The 21822-nt window shown below is 42.9% G+C and overlaps 1 protein-coding gene across 1 annotated transcript; it reads right to left on the bottom strand.

The window, feature by feature from the left end:
• Positions 1–299: 299 nt before the first annotated feature.
• Positions 300–649, bottom strand: LOC124684542 (low temperature-induced protein lt101.2-like). The gene is made up of 2 exons (XM_047218831.1): positions 557–649; positions 300–437 (listed from the first exon to the last, which is right to left on the bottom strand). The coding sequence occupies exons 1-2, from the start codon at positions 647–649 to the stop codon at positions 300–302; spliced, it is 231 nt and encodes a 76-aa protein (XP_047074787.1).
• Positions 650–21822: the final 21173 nt, after the last annotated feature.

The raw sequence follows: 21822 nt of genomic DNA, 5'->3' as shown, positions 1-21822 counted from the left end.
CATTGCCATGCCACCAATCCTGAGAATCGAGAACGAATAGCACAAGTACAACCACCGCTACGCCAAGAATCTCCTCAAACCACTAAGCTAGCTACGCACAACTTAATTAGAGGCCAAGAAAGGAGACTGACTACAGGTACAACCACCGGCCGCTACGCCAAGAATTGGGAGGAATTCCCTCAAAGCACTAGCTACGCACAGCTTACAAGTCATCCCCAACCAAACCAATGGCGACACATATAGTGGTATACAGAAAGCTACGCTACAGCAGTATGTACAAATATGGACGAAGGAGATCCTCAGGCGAGGATGTAGTAGGGCCGGTCGCCGTCGATGCCGGGCAGCTCCGGCGCCGTCTTGAGGATGACGTAGACGGAGTAGACTATGCCGGGGACGTAGCCGAGCATGGTCAGCAGCAGGGAGATGAAGAACTGCGACTGCGCACGCGCGCAGAGGCCGAGCCGTCAGAAGTCAGAACTCAGAAGATAGTTCAGCAAATCACTACTACGGCTAATGTAGAGCTGAATAAGGAAGGAGTAGTGGTCGGTTTGCTTACGCTGCAGCAGCCGTAGCGGAAGAAGACGCCGAGCGGCGGGAGCACGGCGGCGAAGATGATCTCCAGGCACGTCGAGCAGCCGCCGGAGCTCATCCTGCCCCCGGCTCTAACTAGCAGACAGAATGGTTGTCGGACGGGAGGCGGCTCAGGCTTTAAACCGGATGAGGAGTCAGCCGCCAGCAGGCAAAAGCTCGCTGGGATCGGAGGAATTATGCGGAATCGGGCGGCGGCTGCCGGGAGAAGATGCCGAACGCCCACGAGCCCTTTTGGTGTCGCTGACTCGACGCCGCTGTCAGATTATTAGTTGGATCATCATTTTGCGTTGCGGCGTAGGGTAGACAACTAACTATGCGAATTTCCGGCTCAGAATATTCCGCGTGTCCGGTACAGAACTACAGATGCGATCGATCCGCGAGATCCGTCCGGTCAGCCTCAACGAACGATCGCCCCTTAAATTAATCGCGCGCGCGGCTCTCGCACGCAAACAGTTTCTTTCACGTTTCGACCTAGCCTCGCTCCTCCTCTGACTCTGACACAAGAACTTAAACAGTGAAGTAGATACGGCGTCTCCCTCTCACGCGAGATCAGGGCGTGTTAGGCCACGATCACGAACTCCAGGGCATCAACCATGGTGGTAATTTAGAATTTCTCTGTACGACAGCTTCAGAGATGCAGAGATCTCGAGCTGGACATACGTCCTCCATGCGTGCTGCCTGCCATCCATGAGACCTTGATCCATGTGAAGTGTAAGTGTTGGTCCGTGTAGTGTAGGGGCCAGGAATAAACATGTGGGTTTGGCGAGCCGTTCAGTTTGCACTGTGATTAGTTCAGATCCCAAAGTGTTGATTCTGTCTTAGTACCCAAGTGTCAAGTTTCTTGCGCTCCTCGTGTATTTATAACTTTTTTTTGTGTGCTCCTCGTGTTATTCATTGTAATAGTCGTCTGGGCCTTCAAGGTTCATAGAACTCTGTTTTGTGGGGGCCTAGCACAAGCCCAGCACATGCATGATGCTGGCAGGTTGGGCTAGGCTGGCGTGCATGAATGGGTAGGAAACAAGATTAGAGGCATTGTGGGCCATGAGAATATTGAGGGATAAGGACGACAGAAACACGCATTGGGCTAGACCTAAATCAGATCATTAGTTTTTTTAGGGGAAAATCAGCTCATTAGTGAGATGGCTCTTGTATTTTTGGGCTATAGCTAGAAACATGACCATTCTATATGTGTGTTTGACCTAGCAACCACGGCCACACTACCACATCTTGAAAACATCGATAGTTGTTGCTAGAGCACATGCAAAACACCCCTATGTGACACAACTTTCTAATGACGGATCTAACAACTAGGGTAGGGTGCTCGCACCACGATTGAGGCACGTAGTGCGCAATAACTCACGACATATGCTCCTCCACCCGCGGCATACTACAGGATTTTAACAAGGCTAAATAACACACAGTTGAGTAGCCTCCCACTCCTTTAGATGCACGTGTGTTGTGAATATTGTGTCTTCCATCATGTTGTCTAGACGGTGGTGTCCCGCTCTTCTCAGGGTACCCAACCAATAAGAGAACATGACTAAACCATAGGCATGATAAATAGTGCAACCATTATAGGTCCTTTAGGTGCAAATGTATATATATGCCCAACCAAATCATACCTAGGTGATACTCGAATAGATTGATTTGACCTTCTACATACCACACTTTGCAAAAGGTACACATGAGCTCATATTTCATATCTATTCTTACTTCAGTTGAGGTGAGGGAAACAAGAGCTGTCATACTCACTCACTTATTTAACATCTTTTTACTTCTTTATAAACAAATATGATTACTATTCTAGAATAAAGATTTTATTTTATCAAACTAAGATGTCTACATAAACTACTATGCAGAGTTACAAAAGCGGGATCCGCTTTGTCCCGCAAAACACATGAACTTGTGCAAATTACATTATGTAAGGCTCTTCAAAACTTTGTAACCAAATCCATCTCGTAAACTTTAAGTCTACTATAGTTTGTGATAAAATAATTGGTGTTGGCAATGTTTCTACTCCTAGTGCAAAGCGTGCAAAACTGCCTGAAACTGCTGAAACTGTTTGTGATAAAAGTGCTGAAATTTTTCAGAATATTGGAAACAATGATCCCATTGCTTTAGATCATAATGGTTTAGATTTTGATAATTGTCATATCTCTGAAGTTATTAAGTTCTTACAAAAACTTGCTAGAAGTCCTAATGCTAGTGCTATAAATTTGGCCTTTACAAAACATATTACAAATGCTCTCATTAAAGCTAGAGAAGAGAAATTAAAACTTGAAACTTCTATTCCTAGGAAGTTGGAAGATGGTTGGGAGCCCATCATTAAAATGAGGGTCAATGATTTTGATTGTAATGCTTTATGTGATCTTGGTGCAAGTATTTCTGTTATGACTAAGAAACTCTATGATATGCTTGACTTGCCACCATTGAAAGATTGTTATTTGGATGTTAATCTTGCTGATAATTCTATAAAGAAACCTTTGGGGAGGATTGATAATGTTCACATTACGGTTAACAATAACCTTGTCCCCGTTGATTTTGTTGTCTTGGATATTGAATGCAATGCATCTTGTCCTATTATCTTGGGAAGACCCTTTTTCGAACTGTTGGTGCTATTATTGATATGAAAGAAGGAAATATTAAATATCAATTCCCGCTCAAGAAAGGTATGGAACACTTCCCTAGAAAGAGAATGAAGTTACCTTTTGATTCTATTATTAGAACAAATTATGATGTTAATGCTTCTTCTCTTGATAATACTTGAGTTACACTTTCTGCGCCTAGCTGAAAGGCGTTAAAGAAAAGCGCTTATGGGAGACAACCCATTGTTTTATTTCTGAAATTTTTGTTTTATATTTGTGTCTAGGAAGTTGTTACTACTGTAGCAACCTCTCCTTATCTTTATTTTATTGCATTGTTGTGCCAAGTAAAGTCTTTGGTAGTAAGGTTGATACTAGATTTGGATTTCTGCGCAGAAACAGATTTCTAGCTGTCACGAATTTGAGTAGAACTCTCTGTAGGAAACTCGGAAAAATCTGCGAAAATTCATGAGTGATCCTCAGATATGTACGCAACTTTCATTCAATTTGAGATTCTTCATCTGAGCATGTTAAGTGCCTCTAAAAAATTCGTCTTTACGGACTGTTCTGTTTTGACAGATTCTGCCTTTTATTTCACATTGCCTCTTTTACTGTGTTGAATGGATTTCTTTGTTCCATTAACTTTCAGTAACTTTGAGGAATGTCCAGAAGTGTTAAGAATGATTGTGTCCTCTCTGAACATGTGAATTTTTGATTATGCACTAACCCTCTAATGAGTTTGTTTTGAGTTTGGTGTGGAGGAAGTTTTCAAGGGTCAAGAGAGGAGGATGATATAATATGATCAAGAAGAGTGAAAAGTCTAAGCTTGGGGATGCCCCCGTGGTTCATCCCTGCATATTTCAAGAAGACTCAAGCATCTAAGCTTGGGGATGCCCAAGGCATCCCCTTCTTCATCGACAACTTATCAGGTCACCTCTAGTGAAACTATATTTTTATTCCGTCACATCTTATATGCTTTAGTTGGAGCGTCTGTATGTTTTTTTTTGTTTTTTTTTAATAAATTCGGATCCTAGCATTCCTTGTGTGGGAGAAAGACACGCTCCGCTGTTTCATATGAACACTGGTGTTCTTAGCTTTACTTTTAATGTTCATGGCGAAGGTTGAAAACCGCTTCGTTCATTGCTATTTGGTTGGAAACAGAAAATGCTCCATGTGGTAATTGGTATATGGTCTTGAATAATTTGATACTTGGCAATTGTTTTGAACTCTCAAATAGATCATGTTTAAGCTCTTGCATCATGTAGTTTAAACCTATTAGTGAAGAACTACCATAGAGCTTGTTGAAATTTGGTTTGCATGATTGGTCTCTCTAAAAGTCTAGATATTTTCTGGTAAAAGTGTTTGAACAACAAGGAGACGAGTGTAGAGTCTTATAATGCTTGCAATATGTTCTTATGTAAGTTTTGCTGTACCGGTTCATACTTGTGTTTGCTTCAAACAACCTTGCTAGCCAAAGCCTTGTACTGAGAGGGAATGCTTCTCGTGCATCCAAAACCTTGAGCCAAAACCCATGCCATTTGTGTCCACCATAACTACCTACTATGTGGTATTTTTCTACCATTCCAAGTAAATTGCTTGCGTGCTACCTTTAAAATTTCATTCTTTGTCTTTGCAATACATAGCTCATGGGAAAATAGCTTAAAAACTATTGTGGTATTGAATATGTACTTATGCACTTTATCTCTTATTAAGTTGCTTGTTGAGCGGTAACCATGTTTCGGGGACGCCATCAACTATTACACCTTTGTTGAATATCATGTGAGATGCTATGCATGTTCGTCTTGTCTGAAGTAAGGGTGATTTATCATGATTAAATGGGTTGAGTATGCATATTGTTAGAGAAGAACATTGGGCCGCCAACCAAAGCCATGTATCATGGTGGAAGTTTCAGTTTGGACATTAATCCTCAATCTCTTGTGAGAATATTATCTGTTGTTGAATGCTTAAGCATTAAAGAGGAGTCCATTATCTGTTTTCTATGTTGTCCCGGTACGGATGTCCTCAAGTTGAGATTTATCAAAAACGAGAAATCAAATGCGATCGATCTCCTTGGACCTTTGTACATGTGACATAGAGGTACCCCTTTATGACAATTGGTTGAAACATATGTAATGCAATGATAATCCATGTAAATCCGAGCTAATTAGGACAAGGTGCGAGCACTATTGGTACTCGATGCATGAGGCTTGCAACTTATAGGATGTTTTATGCATAACACATATGAATTATTACTACCGTTGACAAAATTATTTTCATGTTTTCAAAATAAAAAGCTCTAGCACAAGAGTAATCCCTGCTTCCCTCTGCGAAGGGCCTTTCTTTTAGTTTATGTTGAGTCAGTTTACCTACTTCTTTCTAATTTAGAAGCAAACACTTGTGTTAACTGAGTGCATTGATTCTCACATACTTGCTTATTTGCATTCATCATATTACTTTGTATTGACAATTATCCATGAGATATACATGTTGAAGTTGAAAGCAACTGCTGAAACTTATATCTTCCTTTGTGTTGCTTCAAAACCTTCTATTAAGAATCTATTGCTTTATGAGTTAACTCTTATGCAAGACTTATTGATGCTTGTCTTGAAAGTACTATTCATGAAAAGTCTTTGCTATATGATTCAGTTGTTTAGTCATGATTTTTACCATTGCTTTGAATCACTTGATTCATCTCATATGCTTTACAATAGTATTGATCAAGATTATGATAGCAGCACGTCACTTCAGAAATTATCCTTGTTATCGTTTACCTACTCGAGGGCGAGTAGGAACTAAGCTTGGGGATGCTTGATACGTCTCAAACTTATCTATAATTTCTTATGTTCCATGCTAGTTATATGACAATACTCACATGTTTTATATACACTTTATATCATTTTGATGCATTTTACGGCACTAACCTATTAACAAGATGCCGAAGCGCCAGTTCCTGTTTTCTGCTGTTTTTGGTTTCAGAAATCTTACATAGGAAATATTCTCGGAATTGGACGAAACAAAAGCCCACGGTCTTATTTTGCACAGAGCCTTCCAGAACACCGAAGGAGAGACGGAGAGGGGCCAAGGTGGCCCCACACCCTAGGGTCGCGCGGCCAGGAGGGGTCGCGCCGGCCTGTGGGGTGGGCCCCTCGGGCGCCCTCCGACTCTGCCCCTTCACCTATTTATTCTCTCCGTCGCGAAAGCCCTAGTACCGAGAGCCACGATACGAGAAAAGTTCCAGAGACGCCGCCGCCGCCAATCCCACCTCGGGGGATTCAGGAGATCGCCTCCGGCACCCTGTCGGAGAGGGGAATCATCACCGGAGGACTCCACATCTTCATGCCCGCCTCCGGATTGATGCGTGAGTAGTTCATCCTTGGACTATGGGTCCATAGCAGTAACTAGATGGTTGTCTTCTCCTCTTGTGCTATCATGTTTAGATCTTGTGAGCTGCCTATCATGATCAAGATCGTCTATTTGTAATGATACATGTTGTGTTTGTTGGGATCCGATGAATATGGAATACTATGTCAAGTTGATTAATTGATCTATCATATATGTGTTGTTTATGATCTTGCATGCTCTCCGTTGCTAGTAGAGGCTCGGGCCAAGTTGATACTTGTGACTCCAAGAGGGAGTATTTATGCTCGATAGTGGGTTCATGCCTCCATTGAATGCGGGACAGTGACAAAAAGTTCTAAGGTTATGGATGTGTTGTTGCCACTAGGGATAAAACATCAATGCTTTGTCTAAGGATATTTGTGTTGATTACATTACGCACCATACTTAATGCAATTGTCTGTTGTTTGCAACTTAATACTGGAAGGGGTGCGGATGCTAACCCGAAGGTGGACTTTTTAGGCATAGATGCATGTTGGATAGCGGTCTATGTACTTTGTCGTAATGCCCTAAGTAAATCTCATAGTAGTCATCATGATATGTATGTGCATTGTTATGCCCTCTCTATTTGTCAATTGCCCAACTGTAATTTGTTCACCCAACATGCTATTTATATTATTGGAGAGATACCACTAGTGAACTATGGACCCCCGGTCCATTCTTTTACATCTGAAATACAATCTACTGCAAACTCTATTCTCTGCTGTTCTTCGCAAACAAACATCATTCTCCACACCATACGTTTAATCTTTTGTTTACAGCAAGCCGGTGAGATTGACAACCTCACTGTTAAGTTGGGGCAAAGTATTTTGATTGTGTTGTGCAGGTTCCACGTTGGCGCCGGAATCCCTGGTGTTGCGCCGCACTACACTCCTTCACCAACAACCTTCACGTGGCCTTCATCTCCTACTGGTTCGATAACCTTGGTTTCTTACTGGGGAAAACTTGCTGCTGTACGCATCACACCTTTCTCTTGGGGTTCCCAACGGACGTGTGCTTCACGCGTTATCAGATATCTTTGACTTCTACCTCCCTGAGTTTGATAAACATTGGGTGATTCACTTAAGGGAAACTTGCTGCTGTTCTACGAACCTCTGCTCTTGGAGGCCCAACACTGTCTACAGGAATAGAAGCGCGAGTAGACATCACCCCTTCCAGTATTAAGTTGCAAGCAGCAGATTATCGCATTAAACAATATGTGTAAATTAAACAATAGAATTACCCTTGGATAAAACATTGTTGTTTTCTCCCTAGTAGCAATAACACATCTACAATCTTAGAAGTTATTGTCACTCTTCTAGAAAACCAGAGGCATGAACCCACCATCGAGCATAAATACTCCATCTTGGAGTCACAAGCATTTACTTGGCCAGAGTATCTACTAGCAACGGAAAGCATGCAAGATCACAAATAACATATGAATAGTATATATAATCGTTCTCAACATAGTATTCAATATTTATCATATCCCAGCAAACATTACCTGTAGCATTACATAATGATGATCTTGATCATGATAGGCAGCTCACAAGATGAACTACTAGCTACTGCTACGGACCCATAGTCCAGGGATGAACTACTCACGCATCACTTCGGAGGTGGGCATGGCGATGTAGAGGCCTTCGGTGACGATCTCCCCTCCGGCAGGGTGCCGGGAAGAGCTTCAGAACCCTCCCGAGCTATGATGTCTACGGGAGCTTCTATTCTTGTAGACAGTGTTGGGCCTCCAAGAGCAGAGGTTTGTAGAACAGCAGCAAGTTTCCCTTAAGTGGATCACCCAAGGTTTATCGATCTCAGGGAGGAAGAGGTCAAAGATATCCCTCTCATGCAACCACTGCAACCACAAAGCAAGAAGTCTCTTGTGTCCCCAACACACCTAATAGGTGCACTAGTTCGGCGAAGAGATAGTGAAATACAGGTGGTATGAATAAGTAGTAGCAACGGCACCGGAAAAGTGCTTTGCCCGGGACGATAAACAAGCGGTAGTAACGCAGCAGTAGTAACGCGATAAAACGATAAACAAGCGGCGATAGCGATATTTAGGAACAAGGCCTAGGGAATAGACTTTCACTAGTGGACACTCTCAACATTGATCACATAACAAAATAGATAAATGCATACTCTACACTCTTGTTGGATGATGAACACATTGCGTAGGATTACACGAACCCTCAATGCCGGAGTTAACAAGCTCCACAATAATGCTCATATTTTAGTAACCTTTAGTGTAAGATAGATCAAAAGACTAAACCAAGTACTAGCATAGCATGCACACTTGTCACCTTCATGCATATGTAGGAGGAATAGATCACATCAATATTATCATAGCAATAGTTAACTTCGCAATCTACAAGAGATCATGATCATAGCATAAACCAAGTACTAACACGGTGCACACACTTGTCACCTTTGCACACGTGCAGGAGGAATAAACTACTTTAATAACACATCACTAGAGTAGCACATAGATAAAGTGTGATACAAAACACATTGCAATCATAAAGAGATATAAATAAGCACCTCACTATGCCATTCAACAGTGAATAAGTATTCTGTGAAATATAGCCTAAGAGACCCACACGGTGCACACACTGTCACCTTTACACACGTGGGACAAGGAGTCTCCGGAGATCACATAAGTAAAACTCACTTGACTAGCATAATGACATCTAGATTACAAGCATCATCATATGAATCTCAATCATGTAAGGCAGCTCATGAGATTATTGTATTGAAGCACATAGGAGAGAGATGAACCACATAGCTACCGGTACAGCCCCGAGCCTCGATGGAGAACTACTCCCTCCTCATGGGAGCAGCAGCGGTGATGAAGATGGCGGTGGAGATGGCAGCGGTGTCGATGGAGAAGCCTTCGGGGGCACTTCCCCGCTCCGGCAGGGTGCCGGAACGGAGACTCTGTCCCCCGGATCTTGGCTTCGCGATGGCGGCGGCTCTGGAAGGTTTTCCGTATCGTAGTTTTTCGCCTCAGGGGTTTCGCGACGGAGGCTTTATATAGGCGAAGAGGCGGCGCAGGAGGGTCGAAGGGGGGGCAACACCATATGGCGGCGCGGCCAGGGCCTGGGCCGCGCCGGCCTATGGTCTGGGGGCCCAGTGCCCCCTCTCGGTCCTTCTCGGGTGTTCCGGATGCTTCCGGTGAAAATATGAACCTGGGTCTTCGTTTCGTCCAATTCGAGAATATTTCGTTACTAGGATTTACGAAACCAAAAACAGCGAGAAAACAGGAACTTGCACTTCGGCATCTTGTTAATAGGTTAGTTCCGGAAAATGCACGAATATGACATAAAGTGTGCATAAAACATGTAGGTATCATCAATAATATGGCATAGAACATAAGAAATTATCGATACGTCGGAGACGTATCAAGCATCCCCAAGCTTAGTTACGCTCGTCCCGAGCAGGTAAAACGATAACAAAGATAATTTCGAAGTGATATGCCATCATAACCTTGATCATACTATTTGTAAACATATGTAGTGGATGCAGCGATCAAAACAATGGTAATGACATGAGTAAACAAGTGAATCATAAAGCAAAGACTTTTCATGAATAGTACTTCAAGACAAGTATTAATAAGTCTTGCATAAGAGTTAACTCATAAAGCAATAAATCAAAGTAAAGGTATTGAAGCAACACAAAGGAAGATTAAGTTTCAGCGGTTGCTTTCAACTTATAACATGTATATCTCATGGATAATAGTCAACATAGAGTAATATAACAGGTACAATATGCAAGTATGTAGGAATCAATGCACTGATTCACACAAGTGTTTGCTTCTTGAGGTGGAGAGAGATAGGTGAGCTGACTCAACATAAAAGTAAAAAGAATGGTCCTTCAAAGAGGAAAGCATCGATTGCTATATTTGTGCTAGAGCTTTTATTTTGAAAACATGAAACAATTTTGTCAACGGTAGTAATAAAGCATATGAGTTATGTACATTATATCTTACAAGTTGCAAGTCTCATGCATAGTATACTAATAGTGCCCGCACCTTGTCCTAATTAACTTGGACTACCGGATCTTTGCAATGCACATGTTTTGACCAAGTGTCACAATGTGGTACCTCCATGCCGCCTGTACAAAGGTCTAAGGAGAAAGCTCGCATTTTGGATTTCTCGCTTTTGATTATTCTCAACTTAGACATCCATACCGGGACAACATGGACAACAGATAATGGACTCCTCTTTAATGCATAAGCATGTGGCAACAATTATTATTCTCATATGAGATTGAGGATATATGTCCAAAACTGAAACTTCCACCATGAATCATGGCTTAAGTTAGCGGCCCAATGCTCTTCTCTAACAATATGCATGCTCCAACCATTAAGGTGGTAGATCTCTCTTACTTCAGACAAGACGGACATGCATAGCAACTCACATGATATTCAACAAAGAATAGTTGATGGCGTCCCCAGAAGCATGATTATCGCACAACAAGCAACTTAATAAGAGATAAAGTGCATAAGTACATATTCAATACCACAATAGTTTTTAAGCTATTTGTCCCATCAGCTATATATTGCAAAGGTGAATGATGGAATTTTAAAGGTAGCACTCAAGCAATTTACTTTGGAATGGCGGATAAATACCATGTAGTAGGTAGGTATGGTGGACACAAATGGCATAGTGGTTGGCTCAAGTATTTTGGATGCATGAGAAGTATTCCCTCTCGATACAAGGTTTAGGCTAGCAAGGTTATTTGAAACAAACACAAAGATGAACGGTACAGCAAAACTCACATAAAAGACATATTGTAAACATTATAAGACTCCATACCGTCTTCCTTGTTGTTCAAAACTCAATACTAGATGTTATCTAGACTCTAGAGAAACCAAATATGCAAACCAAATTAGCAAGCTCTAAGTATTTCTTCATTAATGGGTGCAAAGTATATGATGCAAGAGCTTAAACATGAGCACAACAATTGCCAAGTATCAAATTGTCCAAGACATTTTAGAGTTACTACATGTAGCATTTTCCAATTCCAACCATATAACAATTTAACGAAGAAGAAACTTCGCCATGAATACTATGAGTAGAGCCTAAGGACATATTTGTCCATATGCTACAGCGGAGCGTGTCTCTCTCCCATAAAGTGAATGCTAGGATCCATTTTATTCAAACAAAACAAAAACAAAAACAAACCGACGCTCCAAGCAAAGTGCATAAGATGTGACGGAATAAAAATATAGTTTCGGGGGAGGAACCTGATAATGTTGTCGATGAAGAAGGGGATGCCTTGGGCATCCCCAAGCTTAGACGCTTGAGTCTTCTTAGAATATGCAGGGGTGAACCACCGGGGCATCCCCAAGCTTAGAGCTTTCACTCTCCTTGATCATATTGCATCATACTCCTCTCTTGATCCTTGAAAACTTCCTCCACACCAAACTCGAAACAACTCATTAGAGGGTTAGTGCATAATAAAAATTCACATGTTCAGAGGTGACACAATCATTCTTAACACTTCTGGACATTGCATAAAGCTACTGGACATTAATGGATCAAAGAAATACATCCAATATAGCAAAAGAGGCAATGCGAAATAAAAGACAGAATCTGTCAAAACAGAACAGTCCGTAAAGATTGATTTTATTAGGCCACCAGACTTGCTCAAACGAAAATGCTCAAATTGAATGAAAGTTGCGTACATATCTGAGGATCACTCACGTAAATTGGCTTAATTTTCTGAGTTACCTACAGAGAATTAGACCCAGATTCGTGACAGCAAAGAAATCTGGAACTGCGCAGTAATCCAAATCTAGTACTTACTTTACTATCAAAGACTTTACTTGGCACAACAAAACACAAAACTAAGATAAAGAGAGGTTGCTACAGTAGTAAACAACTTCCAAGACACAAATATAAAACAAAGTACTGTAGCAAAATAACACATGGGTTATCTCCCAAGAAGTTCTTTCTTTATAGCCATTAAGATGGGCTCAGCAGTTTTAATGACGCACTCGCAAGAAATAGTATTTGAGGCAAAAGAGAGCATCAAGAGGCAAATTCAAAACAAATTTAAGTCTAACATGCTTCCTATGCATAGGAGTCTTGTAAATAAACAAGTTCATGAAGAGCAAAGTAACAAGCATAGGAAGACAAAACAAGTATAGCTTCAAAAATTTCAGCACATAGAGAGGTGTTTTAGTAACATGAAAATTTATACAACCATATTTTCCTCTCTCATAATAACTTTCAGTAGTATCATGAGCAAACTCAACAATATAACTATCACATAAAGCATTCTTATCATGAGTCTCATGCATAAAATTATTACTCTCCACATAGGCATAATCAATTTTATTAGTTGTAGTGGGAGCAAATTCAACAAAGTAGCTATCATTATTATTCTCATCATCAAATATAGGAGGCATAATATCATCATAATAAACTTTATCCTCCATAGTAGGCGGCACCAAAAGACCACTATCATTATAATCATCATAAATGGGAGGCATATCATAGTCAACATAAACTTTCTCCTCAATACCCGGAGGGCTAAAGAGATCATTTTCATCAAAACCGACCTCCCCAAGCTTAGAATTTTCTATATCATTAGCAACAATGGTATTCAAAGCGTTCATACTAATATTACTACCGAGCATGCAAATAAGATTCCATAGGTTTTTTAATTTTCGCATCAAACAATCCATGTTTTAAATCAGGAAATAGAATAAGAAGCTCATTGTTGTCCATTATGCCAAACTAGTGTAAACAAGAAACAAAAAGATGCAATTGCAGGATCTAAAGGAAATAGCTTCGAGCACAAACACAATGGCGCCGAAAAAGTACTCGTTACCTGGAACCGGAGTATGAGTGCCTTTTTACCTTTCCTCCCCGGCAACGGCGCCGTAAAAGTGCTTGATGTCTACGGGAGCTTCTATTCTTGTAGACAGGTGTTGGGCCTCCAAGAGCGAGAGGTTTGTAGAACAGCAGCAAGTTTCCCTTAAGTGGATCACCCAAGGTTTATCGATCTCGGGGAGGAAGAGGTCAAAGATATCCCTCTCATGCAACCCTCGCAACCACAAAGCAAGAAGTCTCTTGTGTCCCCAACACACCTAATAGGTGCACTAGTTCGGCGAAGAGATAGTGAAATACGGGTGGTATGAATAAGTAGTAGCAACGGCACCGGAAAAGTGCTTTGCCCAGGACAGTAAACAAGCAGTAGTAACGCAGCAGTAGTAACGCAAAGAAACAGTAAACAAGCAGCGATAGCAGTATTTAGGAACAAGGCCTAGGGAATAGACTTTCACTAGTGGACACTCTCAATATTGATCACATAACAAAATAGATAAATGCATACTCTACACTCTTGTTGGATGATGAACACATTGCGTAGGATTACACGAACCCTCAATGCCGGAGTTAACAAGCTCCACAATAATGCTCATATTTTAGTAACCTTTAGTGTAAGATAGATCAAAAGACTAAACCAAGTACTAGCATAGCATGCACACTGTCACCTTCATGCATATGTAGGAGGAATAGATCACATCAATATTATCATAGCAATAGTTAACTTCGCAATCTACAAGAGATCATGATCATAGCATAAACCAAGTACTAACACGGTGCACACACTGTCACCTTTGCACACGTGCAGGAGGAATAAACTACTTTAATAACACATCACTAGAGTAGCACATAGATAAAGTGTGATACAAAACACATTGCAATCATAAAGAGATATAAATAAGCACCTCACTATGCCATTCAACGAGTGAATAAGTATTCTGTGAAATATAGCCTAAGAGACCCACACGGTGCACACACTCGTCACCTTTACACACGTGGGACAAGGAGTCTCCGGAGATCACATAAGTAAAACTCACTTGACTAGCATAATGACATCTAGATTACAAGCATCATCATATGAATCTCAATCATGTAAGGCAGCTCATGAGATTATTGTATTGAAGCACATAGGAGAGAGATGAACCACATAGCTACCGGTACAGCCCCGAGCCTCGATGGAGAACTACTCCCTCCTCATGGGAGCAGCAGCGGTGATGAAGATGGCGGTGGAGATGGCAGCGGTGTCGATGGAGAAGCCTTCCGGGGGCACTTCCCCGCTCCGGCAGGGTGCCGGAACAGAGACTCCTGTCCCCCAGATCTTGGCTTCGCGATGGCGGCGGCTCTGGAAGGTTTTCCGTATCGTAGTTTTTCGCCTCAGGGGTTTCGCGACGGAGGCTTTATATAGGCGAAGAGGCGGCGCAGGAGGGTCGAAGGGGGGGCCACACCATATGGCGGCGCGGCCAGGGCCCGGGCCGCGCCGGCCTATGGTCCGGGGGCCCGATGCCCCCCTCCGGTCCTTCCCGGGTGTTCTGGATGCTTCCGGTGAAAATAGGAACCTGGGTCTTCGTTTCGTCCAATTCCGAGAATATTTCGTTACTAGGATTTCTGAAACCAAAAACAGCAGAAAACAGGAACCGGCACTTCGGCATCTTGTTAATAGGTTAGTTCCAGAAAATGCACGAATATGACATAAAGTGTGCATAAAACATGTAGGTATCATCAATAATATGGCATAGAACATAAGAAATTATCGATACGTCGGAGACGTATCAAGCTACGGTCTACAATGGCGGCCACGACAGAACTTTTTATGGATGGAGGCTCAGGTATTTTGGTTTTTCCCGAGATCGTGAATAAATAGGCGGAAGGGTGAGGTCGGTGGCTACCTGGGGGGCACACCACCCCTAGGCACGGGCCCACCCTTGGCCGCGCCATGGGGTGGCCTGACCGCCCTGTGGCGCCTCCTCATCCCCCCTTCAGACTTCGTCTTCGTTACGGTAAAATATTGACTTCGCCTTTTGTTTCGTATAATTCCGAGAATATTTCCTGTACAACTTTTCTGAAATACAAAAACAGCAGAAAACAGGGAACTGGCACTGTGGCATCTTGTTAATAGGTTAGTGCTGAAAAATGTATAAAAGCGCAACGAAGTGTAAGCAAAATATAGATGAATTGGTGTAAAACAAGCATGACACATCAAAAATTATAGATATGTTTGCGACATATCAAGCATCCCCAAGCTTAACTCCTGCTCGTCCTCGCGTAGGTAAGTGATAAAAAAATATTTGAGCTGACATGAAGCCAACACAATCTTGATCAAGTTATTATAAAAGCATTGTGAGCTGGGATCAAAGTACTCTAAACATAGACATGATAAATATAATTCTAATAAATAGAACTTAGCAACTATGTTATAACATGAAAAGTTACTCAAAAGATCATGCGTATAACTAAAATATGTCTATATACCTATCAAGATAAAGTTGAGAAGATTTTTTAGAGATGAAAGGAGTAGTATAATGTACAAAATTACTAGCCCCGTTTCGATGAATAAGGTACACTTGTATTTAAGATGAACTTTGGCAGCAAACATTGAGCAACAAAATTTTGAATATATTACAATCGCTTTCTATTCTAAGGGAGTTTCAACCAGTACGGGCATGGATGAGTTACAAAGGCGATCGTGAGGCATCTTTGACACACATATAGTGTTTTGTCCCTCTCGCTGACGACGTTGCCGGTCCGTTCCGTCCTGGTGGCCTTGGGGCCTCGGAGGCGTGGCGGACCGCGACCTATCGCCGGTAGGAAAATTTCAGTTCTTCGTGTAGTTTGTTTTCAGTGTATTATTCAGGATGGTGAGGCGACGGCTATCCTGAAGTCAGAATAATATCCTCTCCGTCATATTCTCGCTCTGGTGGTGTGTCTAGCGCCAGCGGAGGGCAGGTGGAGTCGTGTGTCCAGCAGATTTTTGGGATCCGGTTGGTTTTCGTGTTCGATCGGTGTGGTTTCAGTCTAGTCTCTTCTAATCTACAGTTGTCATAATTGGTGATGGTTGCTGCTCTGGTACACTGGACTTTTGGGGCCTTAGCACGACGACATCCCGTTTTTCTAGTACAATAAATTCTAGTACGACAAGCATTGACCGGCTCCAGTGTTGGAGGGGCGAGGACGGCGGCACTCTTTCAGCTCGGCTAGTGTCTGTAGTCGTCGCTAGGTGGTCCAATAACCTATTTGTAATTATTTTTTTACTTTTTGACCTATTTGTACTGTTGTTGATGATTATTAATAGATTAGTGAAATTTTCGCAAACACAAATTGTATATATTATACGTAATTAGTATCATTGGATTTGTATTAAGAAACACTTTTTATTGATGCTAATTTTATAGCAACAATCTTCACGTATTTCAATTAATTTTTACTCAAAGAAAAAATACGAAAAATGAGATGGAGTATTGGCATAACAAGATAGGTTCTCGAAGCTGCATGTTAGGAGACAGAGCTTTAACGAGTGTCGCTCCGTATGTTACACGATAATTACACGGGACGACGACGAGTAACGTTGGATGAAACGCATCGTGGTTAAATTAAAGCCCCACCATCAACTAGTTGCTCTGTACGTTTCGCCACAAGATTAAACCTGGAGTTACCAATTAGTACCAGCAACGGGTGACAGACACAGTTCCACTATGAATTTAACTCGGCAGCACGTTACTTCGCGTTGGATGTTTCGCACTGCATATCAATGCATTCCTTGGAGTATAAATAAACGACCTTCACCGCGTGATTCACAGTGTGCACTGCAGCTCGATCATTCTCATCGACCAAACTGCTACCGATCAACTCCCAAGCATCGACCGATCCAATGGCGCCATCCACTAGCACCGCCACGATGCTCCTCCTGCTCTCCTTCATCGTCGCCACCACGACCTCGCCGTCCCGGCAAACCGCGCACGCAGCTCGCGTCGTCCTTCAGGAGGCAGAAGCGCCAGCACCAGGCGTTCCTGGTCGTGAAGATGGAGCCCCGGGGGCCGCTCCGGCTGAGGCTGAGACACCATTCACTAGTAGAAAATCTCTCATGCGTACCGGTTCCAGAGGGGCATTCGTACCGGTTTTGCAACCGGTACAAATTATTCGGCACTAAAGCCCCCCCCCCTTTCGTACCGGTTGCTTACGAACCGGTATAAAACGGGCCTCCACGTGGGACACCAGGAGAGCTCAGGGCTAAGGATCTTTGGTACCGGTTGGTAATACGAACCGGTACCAAAGGTTCCCCCCGCGGCAGGGAATTTGCCCAAATCTCTGCCACGGCAGAGAATTGGCTTTTTAGGGTTTTGGAGAGGTTTAGGGATATCGGTTTGTTTCATATCGCGTCGATGCACCAGTAAACGCGTTTGGGTTTAGGTAGTACATGAAGATCAAGATGATGCATAGCAAGTTGGTGCATATAATATAACACACATGTTATTGCATAAGATCGCAAATTAAGTAGCTATGCATGAAGATCGATCTTCATGCATAGTGGTGCTCTCCGAGGCGTACTCTATATATGTCTATTACATGTAGCATAGTGGTACTCTTCGAGTCAACTATATATGTAACATGTACATCTTCATTCATAGTGGTGCTCTGCGAGTTGTGGTATGACGTCCCGAAGGAAAAATCCCGCCAATTCCTCGCCTATTGCTATGAAGCGGTCATCGATTGAGAGCTTGTTCCGCTTTCTTGCCAACTATAAAAGAATAAGATACAAATGAATACATGAAACAACTATTACTGAAACTCAGCACAACTTATGATAACAAAACAAATTTGTGAAGATTGTTTTTGTACCTCTTTATTTCTTTCATTATTCGTTCTCTCGTTGACAATTCTGCGGATGTACTCGCAAACGAAGAATCCACAGAGATCGGTCCCCGGAGGTTGTTGCGGGCATTTCTTTACAAGAATATAATTCAATCAAACAATAGTCAAGTATGATAATTGAAAGGTGTGTGGACCTAGGTAGTACTACTTACTTTCGCACGCCATCGCAGCTTCGGTGGCCATTCACGGGACGTATCTTCCTTGATGAAAGTTTGCCATACGCTGCTCGACAAAAGAAAATGCATAAAAGAGTCATCAATTAGTTCAAAGCAGGAAATTAACGAAACAAACCGATAAGAATTAAAATTACCTTCGAGCATTAAAAAACAAGACACGTATAGATCCTTTTCTTTGCTTAGTGAGTCCAAGACTTCAACTTCTCCAATTTCCAAATTGATGACGAGAAGAATAAAGTGAAACCTACGCACGTTTCAATATGTAGTCATTAGTTAAAATTTTGACATACGGTGAGCAAAATATAATGTGTTATAAGACAAGTAAGACTCACTCGAAGTTGTAAGGCCAAAGTATTAGCTTTTTGTCACGTTGTCGCTTCAAAAACCTTAGCAAAGTCTGCGGTGTATCCTTGTTATAGAGGGGATTGTCTATGGTTTTGACATGCATTGTGTTCGGGTCAATGAACCCAATGTCTGTGATATCGTCCCTTTTGCATTCGAGCATCTTCGATCTACATAATATAGCGCACAAAAGATTATAATCTGCAGACAATGAACGACTTCTCAAATTAAATAAATAAATCACTTACGTGACAATAGCAACCGATGATTGATTTGTCGAGGGCCCGGAGATTGTATAACCGAAAGAGTTCGGCGAAGTCAACGTTCACACAAGTACTCCCGGAAGTAGTGCTCTTCCCTAACTCGCACCATGATAGTCTCGATCCCTTCCTTTGAGGCCTTAAGGTACCACGAATGCAAGTTACGCATACTTGTTGGTACCTTCCCGACATTCTCGACCAAATCTTTCCCTTGAACAAACTGATATGCTCGTTCAGCTAAGGCGTAATCAGTTCCGTCTTGTCGAGAACTTTGAACGGTCTTCCCGTCAAACACCTTGAGAGGGTCGACCGATTGAACGGGTTGTTGTCCGAGCTGGTAGACTTGGTGTATCCCTTTTATCTCCCCGATACCCGATTGAACGGGTTTTGTCGCCTCGATCATCTTGTCATACGACCTTTCAATAGAACGCACATAGTCGGATGGCGGCGATGGTACAGGGTCATATAGATTGTCAACGGTACGCACAACTTTCTCCCGATCTAGTGTCTTCTCGAAAGGTATCTCCGGCACTTTCGGTGCAAAAATTTCTTCACCTCGGCCTGAACGGCCTCCGCGTTTTCCTCTCGGAGTTTTTTCCCAAGGTAACTTCTCGCAGGCGGCAGTTTTTTCTCCTTTCTAGCTTTCTTCCTAGGCGGCGTACCGTTCCGCTTAACGGACGCTCGTCTTACGCGGAGGATCTCGAGATGGTGGACTCACGCCGGGGTCCCTCTCGGTAGGTGTGGACTTGGCTGCTCACCAGGACTCGCCACCAGGAGGAGTCGATGGCATTTGCTGCTCATGTGTAGGAGTCGGTGGCCTTTGCAAAAGGACGACGTACTTCTTCGGCCATAGGGCGAAACCGTGCTTGACATCGGCCGGTGTCCTCTCATCTTCACCTCTAGGAATATCAAGCTCCACTTTTTCAAAACCCGAAACAACTTCATCCACCCCGACACGAACACAACCAGGTGGAATGGGCATATGATGGTGCATTGCTCCATCTTCACTTGGGTACACATAGCCGACCGCCACCTTAACCGTACGCGGTCCCGATTAACATATGTAGCTCGCAATCTGTCTTCTCCGTGACATAATCCACGGGGTAGCTTCCTCCACATCCGTCAAGATGCGAGGAACCGACACCGGCTTCTTCGCCGAGATGGGGCAGCATCGGCTTGTGGATCCCGTAGAAACAGCGGCTGATCGGGTGCCCTCTCGATTTCTCTCAAGAGCCTCCACCCTAGATAACAACTCCGTTACAATGTCGGCGTCCTTCTTCTTCTTTCGCGAACGGCTTCTATAAGTGTCGGCGCTGTCCGGCCACGCTTCCTTCATGGTGAGACCTGGGCAAGCTCGTACCCGTCCAACATGTTCAGTGGTTCCCAGCAGCGAGTGTCAGCTCGTCATTCTCTCGATCGGGAATGTACTCTCCCTTTCGACCTTGTCAATTGCATCTACAAGCTTCGGTACAATTGCCTCAATTTTTTCCTTCCATTTTCCCTTCGCAATGATCAACCCTCGTCTTTGGGTCCAACCCTGCCCCATGAGCGAACAACCATAACTTGGACCGTTCGGGCCAGTCCCATGTCCGTGGAGTGATTCCATGATCCATCAGCTTTATTCTCAAACGCTGTCCACTTCGGAATGGCACTCTTGTAGCCACCGACCCCAAATGATGCGGAAGTTTCTTCTTTGCAGCATTTTCGGTATTTTTCTTCGATCGGGACACAAAAGTAGACGATTGCTTATACTCCTTAAATGCGGCCCGGTGATCTTTTATCTTCACTAGATTATCATCGAATACTCGGATCTTCATTCTTATATTTGTCCCATAAATTTTTCTTGAAGGTCCGGAATTGTATGGCCATCTTCTTCCATGTCCATTCCTTGACTTTATTCTTCCGGCCTTCCGTCATGTCTTCCGGTAGGCTGAACTTTGTCATGAGCGTGTCCCAAAGAAATTTTTTCATCGCGTCGTTGACATAACTAGCACCACTCTCCGGGTTCTTCGGCTTATGCCACTCTTGAATGCTGATCGGTACATGGTCCCTAACAATAACTCCGGATTGACTTGTAAATTTGCGGCAAAACTCCTTGGGCTCCACCGGTTCACCATTAGCCTTGAATGCCGTGAGGGCTAACCTGCCCTCGCACTTTAGCACCCGCGTCGGGCCTCGTTTTGTTCTAACAGTACTTGCTCGATGATCCGAAGGCTAAAAGAAAAAATTATTCGTTAATAAGTGCAATACAAATAAATGAATGCATCTAGGGATGAACACGGACTAATTGATACATAGATATACACCTCGCCGGAGTTTGTGATGGACACTTCATTGTCTTTTCTAACTTGTTCAGACTCAAGTCCCTCGCCGAATCATTCGGAAAGTCGGGGTACTCGTTGTCATCTCCATCGTCGGGTTCCGGACCACGGGCACTCTCATAGATCAATCGCTGCACCGCTTCTTCCCCTCCTCATCTCGGACGAAGGTGCCGTCCTCCATACCTCAATGTCATCTGCGAAATTAAGAAAGCAATTGTATTTCATTCATCATGTCATGATCATATAACAGATTGCTAGATGGATAACAATTGAAATGAAGAAAGCAAAAAAACCCTAACGGACCGAAACCCTCTCACTTTGCAAGTTTTATTTTGGATAATTCAGAGATGATGCCAATGATGCATGAGAATGCAAGATTTGAAATCCTCTCACTTTTCTGGTGAGAATAGACATAAAGTTTGTAGCATTTGGAATTGTAGAATTGAAGTTATGAATTATGCCATATTACTCAA

The sequence above is a fragment of the Lolium rigidum genome, chromosome 1 (genome assembly GCF_022539505.1).
Source record: "Lolium rigidum isolate FL_2022 chromosome 1, APGP_CSIRO_Lrig_0.1, whole genome shotgun sequence".
NCBI lineage: Eukaryota > Viridiplantae > Streptophyta > Magnoliopsida > Poales > Poaceae > Lolium > Lolium rigidum.
The sequence above is the reverse complement of the archived record's forward strand: the minus strand, read 5'-3'. Positions and strand labels throughout refer to the sequence as shown.